Source organism: Heptranchias perlo, chromosome 3, assembly GCF_035084215.1.
Source record: "Heptranchias perlo isolate sHepPer1 chromosome 3, sHepPer1.hap1, whole genome shotgun sequence".
Classification (NCBI taxonomy): Eukaryota; Metazoa; Chordata; class Chondrichthyes; order Hexanchiformes; family Hexanchidae; genus Heptranchias; species Heptranchias perlo.
The window spans coordinates 120,166,082-120,179,236 of NC_090327.1; the positions used below are offsets into that span (position 1 = coordinate 120,166,082).

General features: G+C 48.7%; 1 protein-coding gene across 1 annotated transcript in view; it reads left to right on the plus strand.

The window, feature by feature from the left end:
* Positions 1 to 13,155, plus strand: part of LOC137308707 (fibrocystin-L-like) — a 196,161-nt gene that overhangs the window by 14,114 nt on the left and 168,892 nt on the right. The window contains exon 11 of the mRNA XM_067977269.1: positions 7,387 to 7,497. Within this exon, the coding sequence (XP_067833370.1) occupies positions 7,387 to 7,497 (111 nt within the window). The remainder of the gene's footprint in view (positions 1 to 7,386; positions 7,498 to 13,155) is intronic.

Genomic DNA, 13,155 nt, shown 5'->3' on the forward strand with positions numbered 1-13,155 from the left:
TCAGCAGAAGGTTTCCTTGCCATGTTTGACCTGTCATGAGATTTCATGGGGTCCGGAGTCAATGTTAAGAACTCCCAGGGCCACTCCCTCCTGACTGTATACCACTGTACCGCCAAGTCGGGTGGGTCTGTCCTGCCGGTGGGACAGGACATACCCAGGGATGGTGATGGAAGAGTCTGGGACGTTGGCTAAAAGGTATGATTCTGTGAGTATGGCATGTCAGGCTGTTGCTTGACTAGTCTATGGGACAGTTCTCCCAATTTTGGCACAAGTCCCCAGATGTTAGTGAGGAGGACTTTGCAGGGTCGACTGGGCTTGGTTTGCCTTTGTCGTGTCCGGTGCCTAGTGGTCCATCCAGTTTTATTCTTATTATGACTTTTTTGTAGCGAGATTGTACAACTGAGTGGCTTGCTAGGCCATTTCAGAGGGCAATTAAGAATCAACCTCATTGCTGTGGGTCTGGAGTCACATTTTGGCCAGATCGGGTAAGGACGGCAGGTTTCCTTCCCTCAAGGACACTAGTGAACCAGATGGGTTTTTACGACAATCCGGTAGTTTCATGGCCACCATTACTGATACTAATTTTTTTTTATTTCCACATTTTATTTAATTAATTGAATTTAGCCGCCATGGCGGGATTTGACTCCGGATTATTAGTCCAGGCCTCTGGATTACTAGTCCAGTAACAAAACCATTATGCTACTGTACCTGTAGCTCTGCAATATTTTTCCTTATCAAGCGTTTATCCAATTCCCTTTTGAAAGTTACTATTAAATCTGCTTCCACCATCCTTTCAGGCCATGAATTCCAGATCAGAACAACTCGCTGCGTAAAAAAATATTCTCCTTGTCTTCCCTCTGGTTCTTTTGCCAATCATCTTAAATCTGTGTCCTCTGGTTACCAACCCTCCTGCCAGTGGAAATAGTTTCTCACTATTTACTCCATCAAAATCCCCCTGTTCCCATAAATCTTCACGCTGAGGATACCATCCAACGTGTTGTGTGGCACTACCACTGTGCTAAATGGAATAGATTCAGAACAGATCTAGCAGCTCAAAACTGGGCATCCATGAGGCGCTGTGGGCCATCAGCAGCAGCAGAATTGTATTCCAGCACAATCTGTAACCTCATGGCCCGGCATATTCCTCACTCTACCATTACCAACAAGCCAGGGGATCAACCCTGGTTTAATGAGGAATGTAGAAGAGCAGAACCAGGCGTACCTAAAAATGAGGTGCCAACCTGGCGAAGCTACAACACAGGACTACATGCATGCTAAACAGCGGAAGCAACATGCTATAGACAGAGCTAAGCAATTCCACAACTAACGGATCAGATCAAAGCTCTGCAGTTCTGCCACATCCAGTCGTGAATGGTGGTGGACAATTAAACAACTAACGGGAGGAGGAGGCTCTGTAAACATCCCCATCCTCAATGATGGCGGAGTCCAGCACGTGAGTGCAAAAGACAAGGCTGAAGCGTTTGCAACCATCTTCAGCCAGAAGTGCTGAGTAGATGATCCATCTCAGCCTCCTCCTGATATCCCCACCATCACAGAAGCCAGTCTTCAGCCAATTTGATTCACTCCCGTGATATCAAGAAACAGCTGAGTGCACTGGATACAACAAAGGCGATGGGCCCCGACAACATCCCGGCTGCAGTGCTGAAAACGTGTGCTCCAGAACTAGCTGCGCCTCTAGCCAAACTGTTCCCGTACAGCTACAACACTGGCATCCACCCGACAATGTGGAAAATTGCCCAGGTATGTCATGTCCACAAAGAGCAGGACAAATCCAATCCATCCAATTACCGCCCCATAAATCTACTCTCAATCATCAGCAAAGTGATGGAAGGTATCACCAACAGTGCTATCAAGCGGCACTTACTCACCAATAACCTGCTAACCAATGCTCGGTTTGGGTTCTGCCAGGATCACTCGGCTCCAGACCTCATTACAGCCTTGGTCCAAACATGGACAAAGAGCTGATTTCCAGAGGTGAGGTGAGAGTGACTGCCCTTGACATCAAGGCAGCATTTGACCGAGTGTGGCACCAAGGAGCCCTAGTAAAATTGAAGTCAATGGGAATCGGGGAAAACTCACCAGTGGCTGGAGTCATACCTAGCACAAAGGAAGATGGTAGTGGTTGTTGGAGGCCAATCATCTCAGCCCCAGGGCATTGTCCTAGGCCCAACCATCTTCAGCTGCTTCATCAATGACCTTCCCTCCATCATAAGATCAGAATTGGGGATGTTTGCTGATGATTGCACAGTGTTCAGTTCCATTCGCAACTCCTCAAATAATGAAGCAGTCCATGCCCACATGCAGCCAGACCTGGACAACATCCAGGCTTGGGCTGATAAGTGGCAAGTAACATTCGCGCCAGACAAGTGCCAGGCAATTACCAACTCCGACAAGAGAGTCTAACCACCTCCCCTTGACACTCAACACCATTACCATTTCCAAATCCCCCACCTTTAACATTCTGGGGGTCACCATTGTCCAGAAACTTAACTGGACCAGCCACATAAATACTGTGGCTGCAAGAGCAGGTCAGAGACTGGGTATTCTGCAGCGAGTGACTCACCTCCTGACTTCCCAAAGCCTTTCCACCATCTGCAAGGCAGAAATCTGGAGTGTGATGGAATACTCTCCACTTGCCTGGATGAGTGCAGCTCCAACAACACTCAAGAAGCTCAACACCATCCAGGACAAAGCAGCCCGCTTGATTGGCACCCCATCCACCACCCTAAACATTCACTCCCTTCACCACCGGCACACCGTGGCTGCAGTGTGTACCATCCACAGGATGCACTGCAGCAACTCGCCAAGGCTTCTTCGACAGCACCTCTACCACCTAGGACAGGGGCGGCAGGCACATGGGAACAACACCACCTGCACGTTCCCCTCCAAGTCACACACCATCCCCACTTGGAAATATATCGCCATTCCTTCATCGTTGCTGGGTCAAAATCCTGGAACTCTACCTAACAGCACTGTGGGAGAACCTTCACCACATGGACTGCAGCAGTTCAAGAAGGCGGCTCACCACCATCTTCTCAAGGGCAATTAGGGATGGGCAATAAATGCCGGCCTTGCCAGCGACGCCCACATCCCATGAACAAATTTTTTTTAAAATCAAGTGACATGACATAAGCAATTTAAAAAGTGACTATTGTTCCAATCACTGTAGCAAGTTTACTTTGGTACAACTCTGCAAGTTTAATTGGTTACAAACCGCAGAGAAAAAATATTTCCAACGTAAGCAACGATGTGTGATTGGTTCAGTTTGTACATGACTGACAGCTCCTTTCAAATCTGAGTGGTGGGATATTCCAAATTCAGAAAGTCCCAGAAACTCAGTCCCAATTTTAGCTATGAGGAAAGATTGGCTCGGCTGGGGTTGTTGTCTTGGGGTCAGAGGAGACTGATTGAGGTAGAGTGGATAGGAAGGACCTATTTCCCTCAGCAGAGGGGTCAATAACCAGGGGGCATAGATTTAATGTAATTGGTAGAAGGATTTGAGGGGAGCTGATGAGAAATTTTTCACCCAGAGGCTGGTGGGGGTCTGGAACTCACTGCCTGCAAGGGTGGTAGAGGGAGAAACCCTCATCACATTTAAAGAGTACCTGGATGTGCACTTGAAGTGCCACAACCTACAAGGCTATGGACCAAGAGCTGGAAAGTGGGATTAGGCTGGGTCGCTCTATTTCGACCGGCACAGACACGATGGGCCAAATGGCCTCCTTCTGTGCCACATAAAAAATAGCCATTCTGTGCAAATCAAACAGTCACTTTGAAAATCCTGGAAGAGGAAAAAAAATTCCAAGAAATTTGTTAGGCTCCCACAATGGTGAGAAATTCAAGTAAAACAAATATTGTGGGTGTGTTTCTCTCTGCCCTACTCCCAGTAGAACCCACACCACAGGTACAATGCAGAGGAAACGGGCCCTAATCATTTGCTCCCATTCTGCTCCTGAACAGGACTGGACCTGAACTATCTCTATGGTCTGCTCTTTCCTCTTTCCTCCATGTTCAGGCCTATGGAAGAAAACTGTGGGGTTCGGACCCAACCCCACGTCTGCACTTCAGGCACATCCCAAAAGATCGTCCTTCGCACCCACCCCCCAGTGGGGATGGACATCTTTACACTTACCCCGTCGCCTGTAAATGACAGCAGGTGGGTGGGCCGCATTGAGCCTTCCTACCTCGCCCCCACCCCCACCAGTGGCCGCTGACGACAGGTAACGCCCCAGGGGAAGAAGTGCGGCGTGGTATGTGTGGTGGGCTCCACCATCAAAGGCTTTCTGCAGGACGACGTGTAAAAATCATGGGGCCAACACTACACGGAGGGCCCTGGGCGGAGTGTCTTCTGGTGAAAGGGCTCCGGTGCCCACCCAGAATCTCCACCATTGATCCCCGCCGGAGTCCATGGGGTCAGGGAGAGGTCCCTTCGTTGGGATGGCAATGGCACATGCCCACTCCGCTAGGGGCACATCTAGTACCCCCCAACCAAAGAGATTGGATAGTCTGGTGGACAAGGGGCCGCCTGCTGATGGGGCAGGGAGTGGGGGCTGTCGTGGCGGGCAGGGGCCGCATCCAATTTTTTTTAAAACAGTTTTGGCAATCTTTTCTATGGGGGTTCAAGCAGCGACCCTGGCCTGGACCCCTCCCCAGGTGGGCCCCATATCCGCCGATGGTCATCTGTACGCCTGGTCCCACCAAGCATTACTCTGCTGACCCCGCGCTTAGTGGGACCAGGTGAGACACCAGCAGAAGAGGGGGACGTCCAGCCCAGAATTGTACACAGGACCCCTGAAGGTGGGAACGTGCTGGGAGGGCTGCAGATTCCACCCCTCCCCCCCCCCCCCCCCCCCCCACCACCACCATGTAATTTGATGTACAGGTACATGTACAGCAAAACTTATTACCTGGCTTTATTTTCTTCATCTACTGTAGTTTTATTGCAAAACTATAAAAATACTTTGTTGGTTGGAAGTGCAGAGGTTTTGTTTGTTTGCAATAGGAGGCAAAAACATCCAGAAGAAAAATAACTTGCAGTAAAAGTGTCATCTGGGTAATTGGACTGAAGCATCTATTGTGGTTAATCATGTCACTGGGCTCCAAATGGAGCAATGATGCTGCATCGATTATGGTATATAAGAAAAATACAAATCTGAAAAGATTTAATTCATCCCATCATTTAAGCTCTCTCTCAGGATCCGTGCACACTGCTTTATCAACCTCCTGCTTTTACAGCATGCCCCACATCCCTTGACTGACTGCTGAATCAATAATATTCAATCCTGCATCTAGTGCAGTTCAAACTCTAATCTGTACAGGTCATTTTGAGAGGGGAGGCTCTTGTGGAGCCTCACTTGACAGTAGAGTTGGTCGGGGCATTGGCCCAAAAATCTTATATCCCTGTCTCCAACCCACATTCCTGTCCAGTGAGGCTCCAGGCTGAGAGCAGACACTTGCCAAATTACCTCTGGTAAACTAACTTGATGTGAAGCAGAGAAGTTATATTAAACTTGTATAGAGCCTTGGTTAGACCGCACTTGGAGTACTGTGAACAGTTCTGGTCTCCATATTATAAAAAGGATATAGAGGAACTGGAGAAGGTGCAAAAAAGATTTACTGGGATGATAACAGAACTGAGAGGTTATACCCCCATCAGGAAAGATTGAACAGGCTGGGACTCTTTTTTTTTCCACAAAAGAGAAGGCTGAGGGGTGACCTGATAGAGGTCTTTAACATTATAAAAGGGTTTGATAGGTTAAACGTAGAGAAAATGTTTCCACTTGCAGGGAGACCAGAACTAGGGGCCATAAATATAAGATAGTCACTAATAAATCCAATAGGGAATTCAGGAGAAACTTCTTTACCCAGAGAGTGGTCAGAATGTGGAACTTGCTATCACAAGGAGTGGTTGAAGCATTTAGCATAGATGCATTTAAGAGGAAGCTAGATAAACACATGAGGGAGAAAGGATTTGGAGGATATGCTGATAGGTTTAGATGAAGTAGGGAGGGAGGAGGCTCGTGTGGAGCATAAACACCAGCATAGACCAGTTGGGGCGAATGGCCTATTTCTGTGCTGTAAATTCCACGTGGTTCTGTGTAAGTTACTGTTCAAGAGTTGCGCTTTCCTCTTTTTCATAAAGAGGGTTAAAGGCCCCTGTTTTTATAGAACTGAGTGATGGGTGATGAAAATGGTGGCTGAGGGCATACTCAGCTAATGGGACAAGTGGCTTTTGGAGAGGAGAGTTTCCTGGGGTAGGATTGTGGCAGTGAGCACACTGTGGATTGTACTCATTTTTGCACCTCAAAACTACCAGGAAAGGGCAAGAAGTTTTTCAAAGGAAAATCCAGGCCTTATTGTCAACATCAAGCCTAGAAACCTAAGGGCTGCTTTCATTCGAGTGATTTGATCGAAGTGTTTAAAACTATGAAGGGATAGATTCGGTAGAAATACTGTTTTCAGTGGTTGAGGGGTCGAGACTGATGGGACATGGATACAAGATTAACTATAATTGTTTTAGGACAGAGAGCAGGAGAAAGTCTTTTATACAGAGGGTAGCGAGGCTGTGGAATGGACTACCGGAGTTAGTGACTGAAGCAGAGACCATATCATCATTTAAGAATAGGTTAGAGAGGTGGTTGTAGGAAAAGGGATATGGGAACAGGATGGGCACGTGAGATTAAGACCACAGGTCATGCGGAGGATAAACACTTATACAGAAACAGGCTGAAATGTTTCTGTATAATTCGAAGATACAGAGTGAAACTCCCTCTACAATGCACCAAAAATGTGCCTCAGTCCCAACCTCGGTCCTGTCCTCACCTAACTTTCACACAGACGGTCTTACATCAGGGGGTCACTAGATTACAATCTAGGGGGGCCTGGCTGACTTTTCCCTCCCTAATCCAGGATTGGAATGTGCTAGAAGGGGTTGATGATTGTACAACTCCTAACACCTGGTCTGTATGAAAATAAACATAAAATGCTGGAGACACCCAGCAGGTCAGTCACTATCTGTGGAGAGGAGAGAGGAGTTAATGTTCCAGGTGTGGACCCCTTCTTGTTCATTCTCTCCACGGATGCTGGCTGATTTGCAGAGTGCTTCCAGCACTTTCTACCTCTGTTTCAGATTTTCAGCAACTGCAGCATTTTGCTTTATGCCAGTCTCAGCTACATGCTGGATAAACTTGCTGATTAATTGAGAATAAAACCACCCTAATGTAATATAAATATCGACATATGGTTTGTTTAATCTCCAGTATTAGCTGTTGGAGCTTTACTGTTTGGAGTAGAGACAGTTTTGAAGTGTATTGTAGTCCTGTAACCTAATGGGGTTAAACAGAATGTGTATTTCTATCTTTCAAGAGTTGACTGGGATCTACCCGTCTGAAGGGAGTTTGGAAGGAGGCACCCGACTGACTGTGACCGGGCGGTTCTTTGATGAAACAGACGCCCCTGCCAGAGTTACTGTAGGAGGTATGTAACAAGAAAAAAACAAGAAAGAACTTGCCTTTATATAGTACCTTTCACGACCTCAGGACGTCCCAAAGCGCTTTGCAGCCAATGAAGTACATTTGAAGTGTAGTCACTGTTATAATGTAGGGAAACGCAGCAGCCAATTTGTGCTCAGCAAGGTCCCACAAACAGCAATGTGATAATGACCAGATAATCTGTTTTAGTGATGTTGGTTGAGGGATAAATATTGGCCAGGACACCGGGGAGAACTCCCCTGCTCTTCTTTGAAATAGCACCGTGGGATCTTTTACATCCAACTGAGAGGGCAGACGCGGCCTCGGTTTAACATCTCATCTAAAGATGTCACCTCCGACAGTACAGCATTCTCTCAGTATTGGCGCTGAATTGTTAGCCTGGATTTTATGCTCAAGTTTCTGGAGTGGGACTTGATCCCATGACCTTCTAACTCAGCAGGTAAGAGTGCTACTCACTGTGCCACAACTGACGGGCTAACTTGTAGCCTGTGGGATATGCTCAATTTATTATTAAATAACTCTGGGGTAGGTGGACCAACCCAGCTGGGAGCTCCACTCAATGGGAGGTCAGAGGATTAGTGTGGCAATGAGCTAATCCTACCTCTGACTAATGCTTCCTTGGAGTCTGGTTCCCTGCTGGGAGTGCAGGATCAGTGAGTTTATCCTTTTGTTAAAAAAAAGCTTTTTCTTTTTACGACTGGCCTATTTTTTAACACCACATATAATTTGTTACTTAAATATATTTAAGTTACATTTCTGGGGAGCATGGTTCAAAGCCTCATAGAATGATACCCGGACTTCAAGGGTTAAGTTACGAGGAGAGATTACACAAATTGGTGTTGTATTCTCTGGAGTTTAGAAGGTTAAGGGGTGATCTGATTGAAGTTTATAAGATATTAAGGGGAACAGATAGGGTGGTTGGGGATTTTAGGAGTAGGGGGCACAGTCTAAAAATTAGAGCCAAACCTTTCAGGAGCGAGATTAGAAAACATTTCTACACACAAAGGGTGGTAGAAGTTTGGAACTCTCTCCGCAAATGGCAATTGATACTAGCTCAATTTATAAATTTAAATCTGAGATAGATAGCTTTTTGGCAACCAAAGGTATTAAGGGATCCGGCCAAAGGCAGGTATATGGAGTTAGATCACAGATCAGCCATGATCTTATCAAATAGCGGAGCAGGCACGAGGGGCTGAATGGCCTACTCCTGTTCCTATGTTCCTGTTACGTGAGCCCATTTTTATTTGAATATAAGGGCCTAAATTTTAACTCAGACAAACGGGTGGTTTGGGGGTGGGGAGGCAGTAAAAATTTTAAAAGATTGGAGCGAGAACGAATCCTGGTTCCAACTTGCTGAGAAACAAATTTCACCCAGACGAATCTGGGTGCGTGCGGTTCAGAAACCCGGAAGTCCCACCGGCTTATGACATTTAAAGGGGCAATTAACATTGTTCAAAGTACTTAACTCAATGACATTTTTGTGGATTGTCTATCTCTGAAACACGCCATGGAAATGGAGGCGAGTTGCGGCCAGCAGCCATTTGGACATTTAAACCAGTGATTGACACGTGGGGATAAAAGATGAGTTTTTGCAGCAGGGCAGTCAGTTCTCTCAGACAAACCTTTGGCTGGGAATTCTTTGTGTTCAGACTGAGAATTCTTATGTTCACACATATTGACCTACATTTTGGACCCCCTCAAACTGACACCAGCAGGATGGGGGGTGGGGGTGGTAGTGGTGGGGTTGAATGGATGTATTCAACACTACATCTGAGGAGGAGGCACATCACCATCCGCGGCAGGCACGGCGTGCAGTTCTGGGAGATGCAGCTCCACAAGACAGAGGTGCACCACAGGGACCTGCAGAAGAGCAGAGAGGGGAAGAACGGAGGGGCCGATGCAGCAGGAGGCACTCCCCTCGTGAGAGGGTCTACAGGCAGAGGCTGAGCTTCCTGGTCCTCTCTGAGGAGCAGTGCATGCGAAGGCTAAGATTGAGTCGTCAGGTGGTCGCAAACATCTGCGGGCTCCTTCGTGCAGAGCTGCTCCCGACTGGGCCTGGTGGTGTCGCATTGCCCGTCGCAGTCAACGTCACCACTGCCCCCAATTTCTTCGCCTCCGGATCCTTCCAGGACGCCTCTAGTCAAATCACTAGGATCTCTCAGTCGACTGCACATAAGTGTATACGACGGGGTCACAGATGGCTTGTTTGCCGGGGCATCCCACTACGTCAACATCCCCATCGACAACATCAGCCAGACTGAGAGGGCAGTGAGTTTCCACTCTCAGGCTGGCGTCCCACAGGTGCAGGGCGCAATTGATTGCACACACGTAGCAATCTGAGCACCTCCACATGAGCCTGGAATGTTCATCAACCAAAAAGGGATATCACTCCATCAATGCCCAGCTGGTTTGCGACCACCGGAAGAGGTTTCTGCAGGTGTGTGCCAAATTCCCAGGCAGCTGCCCTGATTCCTTCATTCTGCACGAATCCAGCATCCCGGCCCTCTTCCACACACAAGACAGACTTAAGGGCTGGCTCCCTGGAGACAAGGGATACCCCCTGCAGATGTGACTTATGACACCTGTGAGGAACCCCACCAATGAGGCACAGAAGCGGTACAGTGACAGTCACATCACCACCAGGTCTGTCATAGAACAAGCCATAGGAATGTTGAAGATGCGCTTCAGGTGCCTGGATCAATCTGGGGGAGCCCTTCAGTACTCACCAGCGAGGGTGTGTAGAGTAATAATCGTGTGTTGCGTCCTGCACAACATCGCTCAACAGAGAGGGTTACCAATGGATGAGGTCCCATGAGCTCCAGAAGTGTCCACACCTGCCGTCAACATTGAAGAAGAGGGGGAGGGGGAGGGAGATGATGAGCGAACCATTGGCAGAGCAGCATCTCACCTGGCTGCTAGTCATACCAGGGAGTCACTCATATTTGATAGATTCTCGTAAGGAGATCTGCGAAGTGATGATAGTCAAGTACCCAGACCACCTGGAATGACCACCACCACCAACACCACCTCCCCCCACTGCCCCCCACAGGTTGCACCGAACAGTCCTGCAACTACACATACACACATTGTAAACCCGCCCAATGGGTGGCATCAAGTCTCGCTGTTCATGATAAAGCACATGAAAGGGCGCTTTCACAAGAGGGACTCAAGAATGGGCAAGTCGCGGCAGTGGTGGTGAGAATCAGAACATTTAATGTGAATTTAACAAAAACCAAATATAAATGAAAAAACAGACAGCCTTGTGCCTACCCTTGGTTGATTACAATACCTTCCATTTTCTCTTTCTACTGCATCCCCTATGGCTGCAGCAGAGGTAGTAGCAGGTTGCTCAGATTCATGCCTGGACTGCTTAGATGCTTTCGGCCTCTGGGTTTTGAAGCCTGTGAGGGGCACCTGTGCAGGGCTAGACTCGGCCATCTGGAGAGGAGGAAGCATTGCAGGTACTGGTTGAGGGGGGGAATAGGTGAGATGTGGGAGCGCTTTGAGTGGCATCCCCACTTTCATGTCCCCTTTCGCCATCATCCCTCCCCTGGGCCAGGGCCACATTACTCCCACCACTGCTGGACATCAGTTTGGAGGACATGAGTGATGCCTTGTAAGGCCCTGCTAATGTAGCGGGTGAATTGTCATGGCCTGAATGGACTCATTTGTGAACCATGCTTGAAGCTCAACGGAGACTGCCATTCTCTCCATCGCAGACATTCCCGCACTTACCTGCGCCACCATTCCACTAGCGATGGAGTTGGACTACCTTGCAAAGTTGCTCCAGTACATCCACCATTTCCCTTCTCGAGGATGGCCCCTGGGTTCAGCATCTGTGCCAAGCTGAGCAGAGCTTGGAGAGGAGTGCGCTGACCGACATGGACTCTCCACCACTGCCCCTGCCAACAGTGTCTGCTCGTGCTCACTTGTGTGATTTGACTCACCAGGTGACAACCCCACTACCTCTCTAATAGGACCCACTGAGGTGTGAGTATCTGTGCTAGGGATGGCTTACTAAGATGTGACGGTGCACCCTCAGAGGCAGGGAACTCCTCTGAGGAATCGCCCCTGTTCAGATCTTCAGTCCATAACACCCCTGGAAGAGAACAAACAGCAATATTGCAGAAGTAATGTTGCAATGAGCATACTGAGGTGTGCAACAGATCAATCATTGATAACATCAATCCATGTTGTGTGTGAGGGATGTTAAAGTTCTGTCACCAGACGTTTGCGGGGAGCCAGTCTCGGCATTCCTGATGACCAGGCACTCCACAATCCGACTTATCTCCACACCTCCTCCTCCGCCTCTATGAGGGCCACGATTTGTGGAGGTCCCCCTCCAGTGCTCGCCATCTCCCTTGCATTTTGCGCTCTCTTCTCCTACAAGGGGAGAAAGTACAGACATGTGAGTGATTGAGAGTGACATGGTCACCCGATAGATGCATTGCTTTGGGTCAGGATGACAGATTGATCACATTGCATCAGGATTGGGGTGAGTGGGAGAGCTGAATGCACAAATGGGGGGGGTTGAAGAAGTGCACAGAAAGTGATGGTAACTTGAAACTGAGCGTTAAATGGGTGTGAGGAGTGATGTGATGGAGTAGGCTTTGCAGGGCAGTGTGGGCGGGGGGGTGGGGTGGAGATGGGGGGATGTTCACTACAGAATGCAGGTGAATCAGTAACTGTACTCACTTTTTCTGATCTGGTTAGGTCACTAAATCCCTTCCTGCATTGCAGCCACGACCGGGGCACCGTGCTCTTGTTGCTCACCTGTTCTGCCACCTCCAGCCATGCCTTCTTAGTGACTGAATCGGGTTTCTTCCTCCTATCCGGTGGATATAGGACCCTCCCTCCTGTTTCTCACTGCCCCCAGCAATGTCTCCAGGGTGGCGTCAGAGAACCTAGGTGCTGGCTTGGCTCTGGGATGTTCCTTGCTCATTTTTGCCTCCTTTCTCCTTCAAAATGCATTGGTGGAGTGGCCCTTTAAATAGTGAGCTTTCAATGCACCATGCAAGTGTGCAGTCCGCCCGCTGCGCAACTTGAGGATGTGAAACCTGGAAATTGTGTTAAGTGGCTTCAGTTGAGTTGCGATCGCTCGGGAAACCGCACCAAAGATTTTTGCCAGTTTCCCACCGGCTTATTGACCCCCCCCCCCCCCCCCCCCCCACCCCCGTTATTTTAAATAGTTAAAATTTAGGCCAAGGTCTTTTTTTTTTATTCGTTCATGGGGTGTGGGCGTCGCTGGCGAGGCCAGCATTTATTGCCCATCCCTAATTGCCCTCGAGAAGGTGGTGGTGGTGAGCCGCCTTCTTGAACCACTGCAGTCCGTGTGGTGAAGGTTCTCCCACAGTGCTGTTAGGAAGGGAGTTCCAGGATTTTGACCCAGCGACAATGAAGGAACGGCGATATATTTCCAAGTCGGGATGGTGTGTGACTTGGAGGGGAACGTGCAGGTGGTGGTGTTCCCATGTGCCTGCTGCTCTTGTCCTTCTAGGTGGTAGAGGTCGCGGGTTTGGGAGGTGCTGTCGAAGAAGCCTTGGCGAGTTGCTGCAGTGCATCCTGTGGATGGTACACACTGCAGCCACTGTGCACCGGTGGTGAAGGGAGTGAATGTTTAGGGTGGTGGATGGGGTGCCAATCA